Source organism: Leuresthes tenuis, unplaced genomic scaffold, assembly GCF_036924035.1.
Source record: "Leuresthes tenuis unplaced genomic scaffold, fLeuTen1.0.hap1 SCAF_13, whole genome shotgun sequence".
Taxonomy (NCBI): domain Eukaryota; kingdom Metazoa; phylum Chordata; class Actinopteri; order Atheriniformes; family Atherinopsidae; genus Leuresthes; species Leuresthes tenuis.
The window spans coordinates 13,928,276-13,949,627 of record NW_027325367.1 but is presented as its reverse complement, the minus strand read 5'-3'; the positions used below and the strand labels follow the sequence as shown (position 1 = coordinate 13,949,627).

At 41.4% G+C, this 21,352-nt stretch overlaps 1 protein-coding gene and 1 long non-coding RNA gene across 2 annotated transcripts; one reads left to right on the top strand and one right to left on the bottom strand.

Annotated features, from left to right (window-relative positions):
- The first annotated feature begins 748 nt into the window (after positions 1–748).
- Positions 749–4,297, top strand: mtfr2 (mitochondrial fission regulator 2). Its single transcript, XM_072361988.1, has 7 exons — positions 749–949; positions 1,106–1,210; positions 1,561–1,682; positions 2,701–2,912; positions 3,018–3,339; positions 3,463–3,646; positions 3,744–4,297. The coding sequence occupies exons 1-7, from the start codon at positions 878–880 to the stop codon at positions 3,786–3,788; spliced, it is 1,062 nt and encodes a 353-aa protein (XP_072218089.1). The 5' UTR covers positions 749–877; the 3' UTR covers positions 3,789–4,297.
- A 7,717-nt stretch (positions 4,298–12,014) lies between these two features.
- LOC140267035 (uncharacterized) lies at positions 12,015–19,792 on the bottom strand. The gene is made up of 5 exons (XR_011907187.1): positions 19,599–19,792; positions 17,108–17,167; positions 16,960–17,006; positions 12,728–12,791; positions 12,015–12,368 (listed from the first exon to the last, which is right to left on the bottom strand). It is a non-coding gene; the product is annotated as an uncharacterized lncRNA (long non-coding RNA).
- Between the last annotated feature and the right edge of the window lie 1,560 nt (positions 19,793–21,352).

The window sequence follows — 21,352 nt, the reverse complement described above, 5'->3', positions numbered from 1 at the left end:
TTTTTAAAAAGTGTAGCTACTTGAATTTAGTTTTATTTGGACAAGAAAAACTGATAAATGGTAAGTGTGCACGTATATATTCTGTTGTTTTAAATTATTTTTATGTACGCATCTTCTCCATGGCATCAGGGCACGTTACTTTTGATGACCCATGCAGCTTTTTGTACTGCGGTACCTGCACTGCTCAGTAAGGACATGACAGACGGTGGTTGTTAATTTTTTTAAACTTAGTTCACGATTGACTTTCTAATGTTCTTACATAGTGTTTTATAGTCGGATCAGGATCCGACAGTGGACACTATCAACTGACTTCCTGAACATCAGTAACTAGGAAACATTGATGCAATCGTCCAAATTTTGTATCACACTGAGTGATTTTCTTAGGGTATTGCTGCTGTTTCATTGGGTTTTTGGATCACATTAAGGGTTTTGATTTAAATTAAAACCAGCTATAAATACTGTCGTTCAGCTCGATTGAAACTGAGTAACACAGCATAGGACACCTTCAGTTGAGTTTATTTGTATTCAGCAACCCTCTAAAACGATGGAATGACAGGCATTATAAAACATACGTTCTACACAGCCTATGATTTGATTACTGTTGTCCAGCTTGAGTCACCATGTTATTCAGTCTTTGCAATAGTTTCAGTCCCAATGTCATTAGAATTTTATTGGAATGTGAGATTAATCTCCCCCCAAAGACTTATTTTGTCTTGTTTTTGTTGTTGTTGTTTACCTCGTAGCTGGATGTGATGTGATTTTTGCATTGCTTCAGCTGTGAAGGATGTGACTCCGCTCTGCGTTGGCCTCCCACCAAGTCGGTCAGCAGAAAGACGAGCTTTGCATTTGTCTGCCGACGCAGGAAACGTTCTTTCCAATGTCTTTGGCAGAGGATATTCTCGATGTGTTACGCATGGTCCTGGAGTACTTTGGAGTGGCTCCAGATATGGTAGGTTGCACAAACATATATCTGTCAGAGTTGCTTCAAATGCTTGAGACGGAGAAAAAAAAGCAGTTTTGTCACGTTTTAAGTCACCTGACATAGTGGATTTCGTCACTCTTGTGGTTATGTTGACATTTGGTGTGTTTTTATTCTCGTCTGTAGCTGGTGCCTGTGTGGGACAGTCAGCTGTGCGGTCAGTATCGCAGCGTTGTGCGAATGATTGGGACAAATCTCCCACTGAAGCCCACCCCACGTGTCCACTTCCAGGTGTTGTGCAGCCTTTTCAAACGCTTATTTTGAAGTTGCAAGTTTGTTGCCTGATTTAAAAAAATATGTGTTGCACTGCCAACAAAAGATTGAACCCCACTCAAATCATGCCAGTGATTTATCTTAACTTGAGCAGAAGTGTTATTTGTCAGTGGGTTTGGGACATTTTAATTTCTTATAGATTGCTATTATTTACTAGACAAACCATAGTATCAAGAATTCACTGCTGATTGCTAATATTTGTTACGATTTTCTTCTATTCTTACACATGGGCTATTTGTTACTGTACATATATTTGATCATGTAGTTAGTGCCTTGGTGTGTAATCTCCTAATGTTCTGTGTCCTCAGATCCCTCTGGAAACATATAGGGCCCGTGGATATGTTGAAATCTCAGACACACCAGCCATCCCCTCATTCGCGGACATCATGTGGGTGTTTGACGACGAGGGCGACAGCTTTGCCAAAACCAGGCAAGAAACACCGACACTTTTTTAAAAAATTTATTAATTCGGTCTCTCTCTATGCAACCTAAAAGTTTTAATCGCCATTTTGTCCCACATCAAATGCTTGTATTTGTCAGTAGTATTTATCTGCTCCAGCTCAGCATGGCATTGATAGGAACACAGCACCCGTTCAAAACTATAAGGGAGTTTTTTTTCTAGACGGAGATCGCAACAACTGACATGGAGGCTCTTAATCTGACGACAACAACTTGCAATCTAAAAAAAAACCAAACATCTGCAATCCAGTCAGACGTTATAACCGAGCCTAATTATCTCAGGCTGACGTTTTGAAACTTCTTGCAGCTTTTACTCTAAACTAAAGGAAGAATGTGACAAAAGGCCTGAAATCCTGCACTGTTCACAATTTTGGACTGTATCACTTTCGTTGTTTGCCAAATAATGGTGCTGAAATGATTCTTTTAAAACGATGTATTGATATTTAATATGTCGTTAAATGAAACAAAGATGACCTATTCAATTTAGTTTTTTGTAGAAATATTCAAATTTCTGCTGTCTCCGACAAAATATGGCTTCTCTCTTGTCCTACAAACCCTCTCAGAGAACGTTAAAGAGGGCTGTACATGCAGTTGTGTGTCTGAATGTGCAGACAATATGGCTGTCGGCATTTGATCACTAACCTTCGTTACTGTCGTCATCGGCAGTCACTTTAGTTTTCGTCACATTTAATTATTAGTTACATGTCACTGTGTTGGAATCTTTTCAAGCGAAATGCAGCCAGAGTTTTTGAGTGCTCGGCTTTGGGCACTTTGACCATGTTTAACGTCGCTATCAGCGAGCAGCGACCTGTTGCCTGGGCAAGTGTGATGTCTACAAATGGTGGCGCATGGTTGGGTGCCTTTTCTGTTGTCTGTAATATCCGGTTTGACACATCAAAGAGCAGAACGCTTTTTAAGAACCTATGTTTTGTCTGCACAAGGTCTGAATGACCCTAAATAACCACACGATTTCTGTGTGATCTTGACAGGAACCATTTACCTCCAAAGAAGCAAAACACTGTAAGTCGAGATCTGATGAGATACCCCAGACCAGCCCTGAGTCAGTGTCATAGAGGAGGAGCATCCCGCAGACAGAAAACTGATCCAGACGCTCTGACGAAGATCACGGCGCTGGAGAGTGAACTGCTCAAACTACAAGCTCAGATCGCCATGATCGTAACTGCTGCTCCACCCTCGGGTACGCATTTGTGCTTTGTCTCGATTTCTTTGGGCAAAACCCGCCTGTTCATCTCAGCAAAATGCCAGAAAAACCAGTTCTATTAATATTCAACCTTTTTTATATGTTTTATTGAATCCCACAACGCCTCAGGGTCGCCTTTGAGGTCCCATCTTCCAGTTCCAGCTCTCACCTCCACACCCCGCTGTGCTGCTCCACCTCCACCTCCACCTCCACCTCCCCCTCCACCTCCACCTCCACCCTGCCCAAGCGCCTCCACCGACACACCATCTGTGTTGGACCTAATCAAACAGCGCAAAAATGGTACCGATAGGGGTCCGATCGGGCCCCAGAAGTCAGGGCTCTGCGGAGGATCAGAAAACAGAGGAATTCCCTCCATGCTGGATGTTCTGAAAGACTTGAATCAAGTGAAATTACGCTCAGTGGAGAGGTATTATAGCTTTCTAAAATGTGTCAGTGTTTCTGATCAGGTTTTAACCAGCAGCCATGCACTGATATGATCAGACGCCCTGACGATTTCCTTAGAGAACTTGTTTTATTCTTTTCTCATTAGATCACCAGGAGGCTCGCCAGTCAAAAGGAGACGCAGTAAGGGAGGTGCTGCCTTACTTAATGACCCAGCAGCTCTTATTGCTGAGGCTCTGAAGAGGAAGTTTGCTCAGCACCGTCACAACAACTCCTCCGACAAAGAGAATTCAATAGAAGTCTCCCCTTTCAGCAGTCCAGAGGCTCCTCAGGTTTGTCTCCCATCCACACACACACACACACACACACCACACTCCCAACACCTCCCCGACATCCGCAGAGCTGCTAAACCTGATTCTTCTGTTCCAGGTTTCTCTCCACACCAGACGCAGTCAGGGACGCCGCCACTTCTGATCGGGTTCTGAACGATGACTTTGAACTCCCAAGAGGACACACACCCAGTCACGCTCGATAGATTCCTGCCGCAGCCACGGACTTAACGTTTCGTTTCCCGGTTTTCTGCTCCAGCCTTCTTTTGAGAGAGTTTCTCTCACAATGGACAAAGTGTTTGTGTCTTTTAAGTGTCTCAGATGGGGTTTTGAATTAAAAATTTTGTCAAAGCAGTCGCTGTAAACAAGGGTTAAGGTACTGTTTTTTTTTTTGTTTTTTTTTTATTCTTACTGGTTTAAGTGTTACTCAGTGCTATGTGATACGTTTGTAAAGGAAATAATGTGATGATGTAACTAAACCGATGTGCACTGTAGCTTCTATCCACCTGCAACAATGTTTCTAAGATAACTTTGTGAGGCCTTTATGCTTACCTCAGCCAAGTCATGTGAACGGCAGTGGGATTTTAGATTGACATATCTCTATTCTATGCAATTTTATAAGTTTTATTTCATTAAAGAGTCAAATTGCACTGATCATTTGTTCATTTTGGCCATTACTTCTTTTCGTGTCCAAATCCGGTCGTTTGCACACGTGCATATTGGTGCTTTTGTATCACAGTGTGAGATCATCGGGTTGAGACTTTTGCAAGGACCACAAACTGGTGTTCATAATGTCGTTTCACAAAGGTGAAAATAATTAGATGGAAAGGAAGATACAGTCTGTCTTTGTGTTGTTTTGGCCCAGGGACGTCACATATATTTTACTGAGTTCACATTCATGTATGCTATCTTGTGGGGAAAAAAAGGGTTTCTTAACATGAACCCACTAATATTGAAAATTAATTTACCCCTTTAACCTTTTTCCTTTATTTAATGTGAAGTGCAAGATTGCAATGTGCATAAAACACGAAGGTGCCACAAATCAAAAGACGACAGCAGCTCTCCTCAGGACGGGATGATGGGCCCGAGAAGCGTTTACAGCAAACATTTTCAGGTATTTGAGTGTTTCAGGTGTGTAGAACTTAGTAGTTCAACAATCATTTTTGTCTTCATTCAACAGCTTTGATGAAATCTCATAAAATTCTCTCAGTGTCATAGAATGACAATGACATTTAGCCAATTTATCCCCATGCATGGCCCGACATATGGCTGTGGCAGTGGGTTTTATTACCATTTCCCCAACAGTGTTGCCTGTGTAATTAAATATGCCATCTCGTATGATACCTTTTGAGCTTTGGCTGAGATTGTTGTTTGTTTAGTTAGGATTGTATGTTGAGCTTGTAATTCGGGCTCTTTGCAACAGAAAAAAATACTTTGTCTTTGCCTCAGGCTCGTGTGCAAGTACCTCACTGCACACAACACTTTGAGGATTGTACTTCGTTAACGATGACACACGTGAATCCATATTGAATGAATTCCTCTCTGTACCTTCGAAACCTTGCAGAAACCTGTCGGTAGATGTTCCCCTGTTTCTCACTGCTGCTGTGATGGCGGACTCCTCCTTTACCAGAGGTCATTGGCCTTTCTGGCAGTGTTGGTTCTTCACTCTCCTTTATTGGGCTCTCAGTAGGGGTCTCCGGTTAGCTTTTGGTGGGTAGTAACCTACAACACTACCTATTGTAAGAAATGTTTGGGTTTCACTATCGACAATAATCCTTGTCTTAAAGTCAGAGCCCTTAAATAATCACCAGATACAGCCGTTAGAAGGAATGATAATCTTTTTAAACATGCAGCAAAACTGGGGAGGGATCCAGCTGATTTAAAAAAAAAAAAAAAAAAAAAAAAAAAAACTTCTGTCACCACCAGACAATTAATATTTACTAATATTTACAATAACTATCACCACTACACCTCAATTAGGTCAAATAAACTCTATTAGGCCAACAAGTCATCAAATCACTCTCTTCAAGAGGTACTGCAAACAGCAGGGGAACTCATTAAACTATTCTGTTCTCTCAACTTACAACTCTCCCCCCATCCAGACAGCTAAAAAGGAAGAAAAGTTCTCTTAACCAGCGAGACCAGTTAGGTGATTCATAAGAAAAAAAATGTCGACAATAAGATTCGTCAAATATATTATAAAATTTTATTTAATTTCTGGAAATGATATCCCGACTCTGTATGCGTAAAATACTGCTGTAGATGGATCATTGGATGCTTAACAAAGGTCCAGTACAGGAAGCTAAACAGATCAGTGATGTAGAACGGTGCTGTTGTAAACTTGGGATGCAGCTCTCACATGATGGTAAACAAGGCACTCTGTGACTCTAAATAGGACAAAAGTAGGTAGGAAAAAATGATTAAATGATTAATTATTTTACTATTGAAAATGATTTAAAGTGAAATGAGCATAATTAATGTATGAGAGTAATTGTGCACCTAAAAAAAAAAAAAAAAAGGTTACCTGCTTTCTTTGTCTTGCTAGTCCACTTCCATTTGGGTTATGTCATCTTCATCATTTTCAAAAGAGGATGCAGATGTTGTCAGAAAGCTTCATGGAAAGAGAAATGTTTCCTTTAGTGATTCATGCATAAACTATTTCTACAAGTAAAACTATTAATTTCAGTCATTTTACAGGAATTGTTTCTAGACTTCGACCTCATTACTTGAGAAAGTAATGAGGTGGAAGTATGATTTTTTTTTATCTACCAGGAACATGTCAGAGGCATCGTGCTCGCAGAAAGCAGTTTTTTAATTTTTTTAAATCAACTGGATTTTCTTGCGTTTCACAAGTCCAAAACAATAGCTTAAATCAAATGGGGGAAAAATGAAAAGAATCCAGAGCAGCATATCGTCATATTTTACAGGACCGCTACAAAAAAGATGCATTTTCGTAATCTGACCTAGAGTCTATCAGATTAACCATTAAAAAAAGAAAAAAAAAAACACCTCGACAGCACATTGCGGTATTTCATGTTACTGTTGAACTGATATCGGGAAAGAATAAAATTTTTATTTCTATCTGACAAAATTAAAAACAATATTTTGAGAAAATATGCAGTGGTTAAGTTCACCTTCAACATAGGCCTACCGCCATTATGTATCCTAAGTGTAAGGTTTGAATACACAAGAATCAACAGTTTTCATGTTTTCACACTGTTGTGTGGGAATTTTTCTGAATAAAATGTTTCTAAAAATCCCCCCCCCTTGTTTTTTCACAAATCCCACCCTATATATATATATATATATATCAGGAGACAGCACAGCAGTTCATCCAACAGATCGATATTATTCTTATTGTCATTATTAGTAATAAATTATGAAAATAATTTCATTAGAATAAATTTAGTGCACCCAGTGATATTTGGGATAGGCTCCAGCCTACTTTGCAACATTACATTCAATTTTTTACTAGGATACATAAGAGTAGGATGAACGTATAACAAGTTGAAAAATGTTTTGTTAATGTCTCAATTTTTGCAAGAGACAAAAAAATCAGATTTTTTTGTCATTCAGATTAGATCTATTGATATCAAAATTTGGTCAAATTAAATTTGTACAAAAATATCTGAACATTTTTTGGATTAGATGAAGCAACGGTAACAGAATAGCTTTAAATACACATTCCCTCTGTGTGCACTGTATATTAGATAATAAAGATGCTAAAGATATTATATGATTTTGAATCCACAATATAATATATGTTCACCTAGGAGGTCCTTGTTCACCATAAGCAGTCCACTCCATCGTGGTTTCATCAGATGAGGAGGAAGCTGCAGATTCTGCTTCGTTGCTGCTTGGATGATAGAAATGATACCCTCAGTAAGTCATGTATGAACTACTAACTTATTATTATTAAATAAATTAATATTAATCCCACATTGCATGTATATGTTGTATGTTGGATTATATATTTACCTTGATGAATCCTGCTGTCCATCAGTCCACTCCATTTCTTCCTCGCCATCCTAGAAGAGAAATTCAATGAATACATACCACATGAAAATGAAGAATTCAATACCATGTATTCAGATCAGTTTTTACTTCACACTAAAAGCTGCACCTTACTTCATCTTTAATCATTTGACGCCTCCCATCTTGTTCTTTATGTCTAATATTTTGGGTCATTATTGGCCAAACAGTCGGTCTTCCTTTGTTATTTGTCTTTTTCTTCTCTATTCTGCTAAAGACATCCAGTCCTGTTTCCTGTACTGTTGTTCTAATAATGTGTAATAACACAATTTTATTTTCACCACTGCCTTAGATAAACAAAAAGTAAGTGATCAACAAATTATGAAGAAAGACGGAAGGCTAAAAAAATACTCCTGTTCATCATTTTCTTAACAAGTTGAGTTGAAAATTTTATTGTCATCTAGTGATACACACAATTACTCCTCTGCATTTAACCCATCCAGGTTGGCACCTGTTGAACATACACATGCACAGGGTCACACACTCGTAGAGACAGACGCCATATTCACTGGAGCGGTCGGCAGGAACGAAGAAGACGTGTTGAGACAGTAGATTACTTGCTGTAATGGGGGTTAAAGCAGCCTTTTTTCCAAACTAGACAACATTCCAAAAGTTGTTTAGCCCAACGAGAATCCTCCGAGAGCTGCTCGATAACCACTTTTGCTAATGCTACCCTCAGACAAGCCCCCGTTACCCTACCTGCCTACCAGTGTAAGTCGCTTTGCGTCTGCCAAATGCATAAACCAACAAACAAACAAAATACTTCATTAAAATTATTAAACTCACATTATTATTTTCCGCTGACATCTTGTTCAAACATACACTCAAACAAACAAATGCGTAGAAGATGGTGGCGCACATATATGACGTGTTTTCCCGGAAATAGTAATAGAAGGCGGAGAGCCACGATGCAGGCCGTGTGTGCATGCTAGTCAACATGGGTAATTTCCTGCTATCGTGCGTGGTCAGCGAGCGCAAGAGTACTGTCCACGGTTGCATTTTTCATGGTAACCTTAGCATTCTTAACTTGACGAGACCGGTTGGGTGAGTCATAAGAAAAAAGATAAGATAGAATAACCTTTATTGTCACTATATATATATTTATATATACAGTGCATACGTATAACGAGAATCCGATGCCACTTGCAAATATGCGAAAAAGTTTCAGTTGTTATATGAGCTGATTACATTAACAAAGTTTTTTAAAAACTAATATTTTAGATCTGATTTTTATTTTTTTTTGGAGGGGAGGGGGTGTACTTTAATGGACAGTTTAGTGAGAGAGAGGTAACTAGAGTAGAGAGACTGGGGAAAGACACTCAGGAAATATCGGTACGCTTACAACTCAAACCAGCATTTATTGCAAACGATGTCCCAATAAGCATTTCCAACAAGCTGATGAAACAATATTCAACGTGTTCTCAACAGAGGTACAAAAGAAAATAAAAACATACCTGTTTTCCTCGTGTTTTCCTCAAACCCCTGTGCTGGACTTTGAATTATTCCCATTGATTTAACAATATGTTGGACCAACATCTCAAATGAGAAATATATGAGTATCTGAGTTAGCTGTGATCCAAAGCTGCTTCTCCTTTTCCAGTTTGCAGTAAATGTTTGCTCAAGGCTCTAGTTCCTGTGGTGGATTTGGGAAGATAATGTTTATAGAGCATCAAGTGAGCACTAACTGAGGAATGTGTTTTTCTCAACATGCTGATGGTTGCATCTCTTAACTGGAACACACACTGACGCTCTTTCGAACATCTCTTAAGTATCATTCCTTATTAGTAAACGTGACATTTCCCCTTTTCCATCCTCTGCTTGTCTGTTTTCAGAATGCAAAACTGTCCCATCTACCTTGCAGGCAAGGAAATTGCAGCACAATGGCAGCATTACATTGGGACAGCAACAATTAGTATCTATATTTTTTCACAAATGGTTTGAGTAAGCCTTAAGGTAGAAGTATCATAATAAGAAAAAGTAATGGCAGGACTTTTTTTCTTGTTATCTTTGCCTTTATCTATGCTAGTATTCATCCACTCACGTTCATTGTCACTGCATCGCAACATCAAAGCAAGTTTATTGTCACACAGTGTACAGAATTATGATTCTGATTTTTCAGCATCATGTCTTGAAAAGATTCCCAAACTAATTTTATAAAGCTACAGCAATATGGAGTTATTCCACAGTCACAAAGCACACAATAAACACGGTTTTTGATATCTGCCAGTAAGCTGCGTGTTCATAGGTCAGAAGCTTCCTGTTTGTTGATCAATCAGAGAAGAGGAAGCTCAACCCGCAGACTCCCAACATACCGGGATCGGGACGATAAATGACAAAAAAAAAGGATTTAGAGATACTATCAGTTTTGGAAGGAAACATCCATCCTTATGTTACCATCATGCAAATGCACCATACTTTGCTAAACCTTTTGATAGATGTATACTCCCAATATGAAAAAAATGCAAAATACCTTTTTAAAGTAAGGAAATTAAACACTTTTTTTTTTTGCATTTGTGAAGGAACCTAAAGTGGATGCAAGGAATCATTCTAACAAGATCTGGCAACATGGTGCTGAGCACAGGGCTGCAGCAGGGTCCTGGGCTGTTTGGTGTATAAAAGTAATGTATGAGATGATGGGGAATATGATAAACACTAAAGGAAAAAAAAGAGAGATGAATGTGAACTTTGACTCAGCAGGTGGTGGGTGTCAGTCCAGGTTTTGTTGCTCCTTGCTGTCCCTGGCAGATATAGAGACACCACATCAGGCTTCTGCTCTTAATAGTAGCAGGAACTCCGAGACGTATCTTTCAACTGTAATTTCCAATTATACACCCCTCATCTGGTCAAACCATTACGAAAGCACAAAGATGTGTCAAAGACTGTCCATGAAATGGATGCAAGGACTTAGGTCTTAACTGCAAAGGGGTACAGGGTCAGGTGTAATAAGGAATAGCTTACAGTAGCATTCACAACCATGGATGTAACACTACTTTGTTTCGAAAATGTGGACAGATGTATTTATTGTATGTTTTCTGTTGAGACTGGGCTCTTCATTCTCTGAAGTTCAAGATTCAGGCTTTATTCAGTCAAGGACGTTTACTAGGACAGCATGAACAAGGTTTACGTTCTCTGATAGGCACGAATCAGTCCTTGTCTTGTTTCTTTGTTCTCTGCAGATTCTCTTCCTGCTTTGCAGCTGAACCCTCCTCTTCATACACCTTCTTGCTGTGAATATTACATGCCAGATCCTGAACCTTTTCTTGAGGAGCTGGACAAATGCAGAGGCTTTCTGCTCCAGTGCTCGATGGTCTTTCATCAGAGACCAATAATGTTTCCTTCTGACCAATCCAAGATACTTTATATTATGGGACTATAACATAGAAAATACTACAGTGAGTGTTCCTTAATGCTGTTTCTGATAATATCAAGGATGAATTCGCTCTTCATGATCCTCCCTCTGCTCTGATCTCACTGGCTATCAGATTCGATAATCGACTTTGTGACAGAAGACGTGAGAAGGTGTCACGATTGCTTCCCTTACAGCGGAATACAACCACCCCCCCAGCCAGCTCCAGTCTGCTTCACAACCCCTTTCTGAGGATCCTATGCAGATTGGGCATATTCGTCTCTCCTCAGAGGAGAGACAATGACAAATTCAGGCAGGTGCGTGTTTGTATTGCGGTAAATCAGGGCATCTTTCAGCCATCTTTTCAGCCAAAAGATCTGGCCCATCAGTGAAATGTGGGTGTGCTGACGAGCAAAAAACACTTAACTCTGACTCCTCACTACGTTTATTACATAATGTTTTGGAAATGTGGGCTGATGTATCTATTGCATGTTTTCTTTTGAGACTATATGGAGGTAAATCTGTATCTTTAATCAAGAGCATATGCTTTAGATTCGAGAGAAGGATTCCTTGTTTTCATGCTCAGATTTTGCTCTACTCACTATTAAAACTCTGTCCTCACACTCAAATCTGCTCTGCTCACGTTTGAGAGCTTCTCTTTGCACTCAGATTGTGTCTGTGCTCTCGTGATTTTTCTCCTCACAGAATTTACTTCTACTCGTGTTTTCTTACACTCGTGAGAAGTTTTCTTTTTCACTTGGCTTGCGAAGTGCATAATTGGACTCATATTTACTCATAAACAGATTTAATACGCTGCATCATATTACTTTTGTTTTGCAGGACTTTTCGGTAATTTTAGATGCAGATGTCAACAGACAGCCTCCATATGATGATAATCCAAAGTACAATGACTAAGAGACTGATTTTAAATCTAAAAAGTAAAGACACAAGCATTTTCATATTTCATCATGGTATTTTATGTTACAAGGTTTTGCCGATATGATGTTCCATGATATGTCAATTTAAATAGACAGAATAGAATATTATATTATGATAAACAATCATCACTAAAGTATCTGTACCAGGTCGAAATGTTGAAATTGTCCTGTCACATAAATGATTGTAAATCATAACACTGTAGTATTTTCTGTTTATTCTGGCAGTGCTACATGTATCTTTCATTTGCTTATTGTTGGTCGGTACATTAGTTTTCACCACAACTATGGCATTTGTAGTTTTTGTGGTGCCATCAGCATTAGTGACCATAATGCTTTCCATGGTAAAGCTATTTGAGGAATGTAGAGTGTTTTTCAATTAGGCCTTCTTCATCCTCCTCCTCCTCCTCGTCTGTGAGAAATACAACAAAAGGAAAGCGAAATTAGGACGTTCACATGTGATTACATAAAATTGGGTAAATTGTAAATATACGGCCACACCACGAGGGGATTCATTGTGTTACTCGGAGCACTTCTTTTGAACAAATATGTTATATTATCATTATGTTATATTATGCAGTTGTTTTACATTTAGATTTGTATCAAGTCAATGTGTAGAAATCATCAGAATTTTTTACTGAAGGCTCAACAAAAGCACGAAGAGGCATTGCTGGTTGTTGGTCAAGATAAATCATTCAAAACGGTGGTAAATAGTGAGGCTTCCGTGTTTGTGTTTAAATTTTTCGACTCAAAACCTTTATCTTCCTTTACCTTCTAGTCCACCTCCATTGGGGTTTCATCATCATCGCTGGACGCTGCAGGTGGTGTCGCATTTCTGCATGGGAAATATTGATTCAGCTTCAGTAAGTCATGCACACACTCTTCTGTTTAATCCCTGAAGGATTTATTTGATTTACTTTATCATATTTGCAGAAACTGTTAATCTGTGTAACTGTTAAGTGCAATAGCGGCAGCTCTTGTGTACACATGAAACTTAGAAAGCTGAAGACTACACCCATCACTGTCCCTTATAGGCTTGAGTTGACTGGTGTTCTTTAACCTTCCCAGGCTAAGACAGTAGTAAAATTTAATAACAATACGTATGGGGAAACGGCACTTTCCACCACAATTATTAAAGCAACAAAGGATGGAAGAATGCTGTTCCACCCACAACACAGTGGCCCAAAACATTTCTAAGCAAGTGTCAGAGTCAATCTTTTGATAGCCAATGTTTTTGGTGTTTGTGTGTCTCTCAATGATTTATTGTTTGAAACCAATCTATCACTTTTGTCTGTGTAAGATAAGCCCAAAGCTGAAATTCCACTTCTATGCAGATGAAACTCCGGTGTTGTATTCGGCTTCATGTCCAGTGTGTCTCAGATTGAGCCTGTGAGTTCAGGACTTGCGTCCACAGCTCCCTTTGAGTTGATAGATATCAATTTTCTTTTTTGGATTAGTTTCTAATCAGAAATAACAGCCAGAATTTCATCAATAGTTGAATTCATTCAATGATGATTTGCTGATTATCCTCATCCTCAATCTCAATTGCACTCAAATTGTGAGATTTTTCACTAAATATACCAATTACAAATGAAAGTCAATTATTAATATCCATCCATCCATCCATCATCTGCCGCTTATCCGGGGGTCGGGTCGCGGGGGCAGCAGCTTGAGCAGAGAAACCCAGACGTCTCTGTCCCCGGCCACTTCTTCCAGCTCTTCCGGGGGGACCCCGAGGCGTTCCCAGGCCAGCCGAGAGACATAGTCTCTCCAGCGTGTCCTGGGTCTTCCCCGGGGTCTCCTCCCAGTGGGACGTGCCCGGAACACCTCCCCAGGGAGGCGCCCAGGGGGCATCCTAACCAGATGCCCGAGCCACCTCATCTGACTCCTCTCAATGCGGAGGAGCAGCGGTTCTACTCCGAGCCCCTCCCGGATGACTGAGCTTCTCACCCTATCTCTAAGGGAGAGCCCAGACACCCTGCGGAGGAAACCCATTTCGGCCGCTTGTATTCGCGATCTTGTTCTTTCGGTCACTACCCACAACTCGTGACCATAGGTGAGGATGGGAACGTAGATTGACCAGTAAGTAGAGAGCTTTGCCTTCTGGCTCAGCTCCCTCTTCACAACGACGGGTCGGTGCAGAGCCCGCAACACTGCAGACGCCGCACCGATCCGCCCGTCAATCTCCCGCTCCATTCGTCCCTCACTCGTGAACAAGACCCCGAGATACTTGAACTCCTCCACTTGGGGAAGGATCTCATTCCCGACCCGGAGAGAGCATTCCACCCTTTTCCGGCTGAGAACCATAGTCTCGGATTTGGAGGTGCTGATTCTCATCCCAGCCGCTTCACACTCGGCTGCGAATCGCTCCAGTGAGAGTTGAAGGTCACGGCCTGACGACGCTAACAGAACCACATCATCTGCAAAAAGCAGAGACCCGATTCTGAGGTCGCCAAATCGGACACCCTCAACACCCTGGCTGCGCCTAGAAATTCTGTCCATAAAAGTTAGGAACAGAATCGGTGACAAAGGGCAGCCCTGACGGAGTCCAACTCTCACCGGAAACGTATCCGACTTACTGCCGGCAATGCGGACCAAACTCTGGCACCGGTCATACAGAGACCGAACGGCCCCTATCAAGGGGTCCGGCACTCCATATTCCCGGAGGACCCCCCACAGGACTCCACGAGGGACACGGTCGAACGCTTTCTCCAAGTCCACAAAACACATGTAGACTGGTTGGGCGAACTCCCATGCACCCTCCAGGATCCTGCCGAGGGTATAGAGCTGGTCCACTGTTCCACGGCCAGGACGAAAGCCACACTGCATCTCCTGAATCCGAGGCTCGATTATCCGACGGATCCTCCTCTCCAATACCCCCGAATAGACCTTACCAGGGAGGCTGAGGAGTGTGATACCCCTATAGTTGGAACACACCCTCCGGTCCCCCTTTTTAAAGAGGGGGACCACCACCCCAATCTGCCAGTCCAGAGGCACTGTCCCCGATGTCCACGCGATGCTGCAGAGGCGTGCCAGCCAAGACAGCCCTACAACATCCAGAGCCTTGAGAAACTCAGGACGGACCTCATCCACCCCCGGGGCCTTGCCACCGAGGAGCTTTTTGACCACCTCGGCAACCTCAGCCCCAGAAATGGGAGGCCCCGTCTCCGAGCTCTCCGACTCTGCCTCTTCCGAGCACGTGTTGGTAGGATTGAGGAGTTCCTCGAAGTACTCCCCCCACCGACTCACAACATCCCTAGTTGAGGTCAGCAAAGCCCCGTCCCCACTGTAAACAGTGTTGACTGTGAGCCGCTTCCCCCCCCTGAGACGCCGGATGGTGGACCAGAATCTCTTCGAGGCCGTCCGGAAATCGTTCTCCATGGTCTCACCGAACTCCTCCCAGGCCCGAGTTTTTGCCTCAGCAACCGCCGAAGCCGCAGCCCGTCTGGCCTGTCGGTACCTATCAGCTGCTTCCAGGGTCCCACTGGCCAAAAAGGCCCGATAGGACTCCTTCTTCAGCTTGACGGCCTCCCTCACCACTGGTGTCCACCAGCAGGTTCGAGGGTTGCCGCCACGACAGGCACCGACCACCTTACGGCCACAACTCCGATCAGCTGCCTCGGCAATGGAGTCACGGAACATGGCCCATTCGGACTCAATGTCCCCCACCTCCCCCGGGATATGGTTGAAGCTCTGCCGGAGGTGGGAGTTAAAGCTCCTTCTGACGGGGGATTCTGACAAACGCTCCCAGCAGACCCTCACAATACGTTTGGGCCTGCCAGGTCTGATCGGCATCCTCCCCCACCAGCGGAGCCAACTCACCACCAGGTGGTGATCAGTTGACAGCTCCGCCCCTCTCTTCACCCGAGTGTCCAGGACATACGGCCGCAAGTCCGATGATATAACCACAAAGTCGATCATCGAACTGCGGCCAAGGGTGTCCTGGTGCCAAGTGCACATATGGACACCCTTATGTCTGAACATGGTGTTCGTTATGGACAGTCCATGACCAGCACAGAAGTCCAACAACATAACACCACTCTGGTTCAGATCGGGGAGGCCGTTCCTCCCAATCACACCCCTCCAGGTCTCACTGTCATTGCCCACGTGAGCATTGAAGTCCCCCAGCAGAACGAGGGAGTCTCCGGTAGGAGCATTCTCCAGTGCCTCCCCCAGAGACTCCAAAAAGGGTGGGTACTCTGAACTGCTGTTTGGCGCATAGGCACAAACAACAGTCAGGACTCGTCCCCCCACCCGAAGGCGGAGGGAGGCTACCCTCTCGTTCACTGGGGTAAACCCCAATGTACTGGCACACAGCCGGGGGGCAATAAGTATGCCCACACCTGCTCTGCGCCTCTCACCACGGGCAACTCCAGATTGGAAGAGAGTCCAACCCCTCTCAAGAGGACTGGTTCCAGAGCCCAAGCCGTGCGTCGAGGTGAGTCCGACTATATCTAGCCGGAACCGCTCAGCCTCGCGCACCAGCTCCGGCTCCTTCCCCAACAGAGAGGTGACATTCCACGTCCCAAGAGCTAGCTTCAGTAGCCGAGGATCAGACCGCCAAGGCCTCTGCCTTCGGCTGCTACCCAGCTCACATCGCACCCGACCCCCTTGGCCCCTCCCACGGGTGGTGAGCCCGTCGGAAGGGGGACCCACGTAATCATTTCGGGCTATGCCGGGCCCCACCCCCGGGCCTGGCTCCGAGGGGAGGCCCCGGTGTCCCATATCCGGGCAAGGGATCGCGAGGTCCAAATTTTTTGTTCATCATAAGGAGTCTTTTGAGCTGTTCTTTGTCTGGTCCCTCATCTAGGATCTGTTTGCCTTGGGTGACCCTACCAGGGGCTTAAAGCCCCGGGCAACATAGCTCCCAGACTCATTGGGGCACGCAAACTCCCCCACCACGATAAGGTGACAGCTCAGGGGGGAGAATTATTAATTATTAATATAGTGGGCAATATTATGGCTCCCTTACATATAGAACTTGTGTTTGGTTTTATATTTACCTGGGAGGGCCTTGTTGATCACCAGAAGCAGTCCACTCCATTTCTTCCTGGCCACACAAGAAAAGAAACATGTAGTACAGACCACATAAAAGTGGAACATTTGGCTTTGATTGTGCACTTAGAAATATTTATACTGCATAAACCTTACTTCTTGAGAGGAAGTTTCAACCTGCAATTCACAACCTGCATTCCTAATTTCGATGGAAAGCTGCAAAATCATCAAAATTGTGTTACTGAAGAAACAAATATATCAGATACTGGTTATATATCATTACAGATCTTTACTCTTCTAAGTCAAGTCATTGGACATAAATGTAGCAAAGGTACTGTCACGTAGTTTGAAAAAACTAAGTTTTGGTTTATAAATTCAATAAATCACCTCAATTTAGCCCAAAAAGACAAAAAAAGACATGGCTTGAATGATAGCTTCCTTACACAGATTGAAAAGTTCATGCAAGCAATTCAAAGATGGGACTTTTCTTCCTTTGCTTTCACCATTTGCATCAAGTTAATCATAACCGAGGTCGGACATGGTAGCAATCTGTCATTAATTGAAGCCAGCTGTCTAGTTCTAGTAACGTACTATTTTGCAGAATTATCCTAAGGATGAACTTCTGATCAAACAGTTTGCCGTCCTTTGTTATTTTTCTATTTGCTCCCATTCTGGCTATGATACGGAAGCGTACTTCCGGGCCATCCCTGTTGTCTTAATAATGCATTATAACAGTTCTTCTAACAGTGATTAGCAATAGTTAAAGATGACCAAAAGCCCCCTTCTCATCATTTTCTAAAGAAAATGCAACCAAACTGTTCGTCTGAACCAACTGTACCGATCAAATACTGGCGTACGATGCTAATGCTAAATGATGCGTTGACTGCCAAAAAATAAAAATAAGGACATTGATTTTTTATCAACTGCGTTCAGGTCAAGTCAAAGTATTAATGCAGATTTTACCATAAACGTTTCTACTTATATTCATTTCAGTGAAAAGTTTAACTTACAACGTTCTTTATGTTCACAAGCGTCGCCATGACATGTATGTCATATATATATCACCTGACTGATGCAACCAAAACTACGTCAGAGTCACAGTCAGCGTCTCACACATTTTTGTCAAAACTGATTTTTTCACGTTTTTATACTGACACAACTTATTTATGTTATCTGGCCATTAAAAAAAAAAAAAAAAAAAAAACTTTATTTCTGTAAAGTTGAATCCTTAAATCCATAAAAATATAACACGTACTTAAACACTTAACAATGCAACCTCAAACTCATAGTTGATCTTCGTCAATCGGTGAGCCAATCAGCGCTGCGAGTGCATGAACCAATCAGCTTCTGCCTCTCTGTCAGTGACAGCTAGGACAGGAGAAGAGGCCGTAATAAACTTGGGGTCGATTAAACGATGTCTTACAATGTGAGAGTTGCAAAAAGCCCAAGCTTCGTTTTTTAAATTTCAGATTTCAGACTTGTTTAGAATTAACTGAATTGAATTTCGACGTCTATTTTATTCTAGAAATGATCCAAGCCATCTGCTTTGCTGTGTAATCATTTCTTTTTTTTTACCTTTTCCTTTTTTTCAGATTTTAACCAAAGCCTAATCTTGTATTATTATCATTTGAGTTTTCTTCGGACATGCCATGAGACTATTGTATATGAAGCCAGCGATCACTTACATTTCATACAGATCTGTACGGACACTATCTCAATGCTCACCGCTTTCTGTCAATAGTACAGTTTGGATTGATTATTTTGGCTGTTTGCTGTCATTAATACTCTAAAACTACCAGTTAGATAATCGACTTTTTCATTTTCATTGAAATTTCATTTTTCATTTTTGTTTTTGTTTTTTTGTTGCTTTGTGTGTGAAAGTACCTAACATCACTTTTAGGGTTTCAATAAAACACCATCTAATCTTTCTTCCTTTGCTTCAGAATACTTCAAATATTGCATATATTTGTATATACTTAAAAAAAATCTTTATTTCATTTTAAATTTCTATAAACTTTTTTAGTACAAACTGAATGTGTTTCATGATGCTTGTGCCCTTGAGCAGGGCACCGTACCCCCATGCTCGCCGGGCGCTGTGAATGTGCTGCCCACCGCTCCAGTGTATAGCATCTGTCTCTATGAGTGTGTGACCCTGAGCTTGTGTGTGTCGACAACCTGAGTGGGTTAAAAGCAGAGGACAAATTTTGTGTGTATGACTGTATGCATGACAATAAATTTGATCTTAACCCTAATCATCTTTTTGGAAACGGTTCAAACCAAGGCTGAAGGTTTTCTGCTTGTATTCTACTAAATATTACTGTATAGTTTTGATACAGGTGACCTTCAAACTTTTAAAATGTTTGATTGTGTCGTACTTAATACGTATAATCCACTGCTACCCAACCGGTCAGCCATAGTAAATACAGGCTGGACAGCATAAAAACCCTACATTAAACCAGCAGTAAATTCGCTATAATAGAAAGCTGTCAATGACAGAAATGTCTGATTCTCAAACAGCTCAACTCTAAAGATGCAGTCCCTGTGTACTGGTGATACAAGATTTAACACGCGTTATCTACTGAAGTGCAAAGATTTGTGTTGCTCTTAAAATTGTGGAAAATAAAGAAGAAATAAAGAATCAACCCACCTGTTTTCTTCAGCCCCTTCCACAGTACTTCAGATTTGCTTTTTTTGTCATGCTGGTCCGTGTTAATCCACCTTCCCAAGTGAGAGAAACGAATTAGTTGGATTTCACAAGACTCTCTGGAGTAGATGTCATTTGGGAAGTTGGCTGAGTTGATTTGTAAAAGGTTGTTTCAAAGCAGTTTCAAAAGAAGGCCACATCTGCCTATTCAGCATTTCCTTCTTCGGTCAAACCCACAAGGGGAACTATGTAAAGCTCATAAACAGAGAGTGCAGTTGTGCAAAAAGCAGTGAAGTCTTGCACACACCTCAAATAAGGGAAGGGTTTCACGCCGTCTTCAGCGGAGATGGGGTTCTCAGTCCTGAAAGTGACATTACATTGTTGCATCTTATGAATCTATAGTAAAATCACATTCTATGGACTGTATAATTAAGTTTATTTGAATAAGCTTTCATTTTTGGAACTACAAAGCAGTTTACACACAGTCAAATCTAAATCCACTTATTTTACAGTCACAGTTACATGTCAGGGGGCTTATTCTTTGCTTATCATAAGAACTTGAATAAGGGCAACATAATTGGACCTCTTTGAATCAAAGTTGTACACAGATACATTTGAAGTGTTTTCTACATAACTACCAACATAAGCTAAGTTGGAAGATGTTACCAGTTGAGTCAGTCTTTGAATTACGACTTTGCAGATGGAAAAAAAAAGAAGAATCATTTATATAAGAACCATCATTTGATGAACAGGGAACATATCTAGAAAACTCGATGCATATTTAACAATCTATAGCAACTTTATGCCTTTTATTGACCGTCTGAGCTCATTGAACTGGTTAGTTTCATTTTCTTCTTTTGGTGTAGACAATAAGCCCCAAAATCACACACCCTTAATTTGCCCGTATGAGGTGAAAAATCTTGTCTTGTATACTTATGGTATCAGTAATGTAGCTGCATAGATTAAGTTCAGAGCTTTCTGGAAATATGTTTTCTTGTTCTTTCTCGAGAACAGCAACACTCACACCACATACGATTGTGGAAATTCTCAGAAATACCAAACGCCTTTCCTTGCACTCTTGTGTGGGCAAAACTGTTTTGCACACAAGAGTCTAGATGAGAGTTATCACCGCCGCTTTAACCTACATCCTGTAAACACAACTACACGTTCCATTCCGAGCCTGAGATATGTACCGTATAAAACTTAGTTTATAGTACTGCATGTATCATTTTTATACTATTCTTTTTTTTTTTTTATAATGTAATGGTGCTGCTGGAATCTGCCCTACAGGAACCAATAAAGTTTTATCTGAATCTGATCTGTAAAAAAAACTTGTGAGGATTCTGAAAATGAAACGGATTCCATTTATTTTTTTCTTTATTTTTGGACTCGATTGTACTTGTGCTTTATAACTAGTATTAAGGAGAAATTCCAGGTCAAATCAACTAGCTACTTTTACCGCAGCAAGGGTTCGGGCGTACCTGTCCTGCTGGCTTTCAGATATAACGAAGAAAAAAACTAACAAACAAACATTGAAACGGTAACTTTTTGTTTTCCGAGTGAACTTTGCAAATTTATCGAAAAGTTGTACGTACAGCTAATATTTATTCTATAACTTTTGTCGGCGTCTTTGCATTTTTTGAGACCAGATACTGTTTTAATTAGGCAGAAACTAGCCTGTAAAAATCACTAGAATAAACATTTCAAAGATAGAAAAAAGAAAAGACAATGGAACTATATATGAAAAATATGACAAA

Coding starts and splice junctions, on each gene's coding strand:
- mtfr2 (XM_072361988.1), top strand. CDS start 878: ATGTCTTTGGCAGAGGATATTCTCGATGTGTTACGCATGGTCCTGGAG. Junction 950..1,105: donor TTGGAGTGGCTCCAGATATG/GTAGGTTGCACA, acceptor TCTCGTCTGTAG/CTGGTGCCTGTGTGGGACAG. Junction 3,647..3,743: donor GCAGTCCAGAGGCTCCTCAG/GTTTGTCTCCCA, acceptor CTTCTGTTCCAG/GTTTCTCTCCACACCAGACG.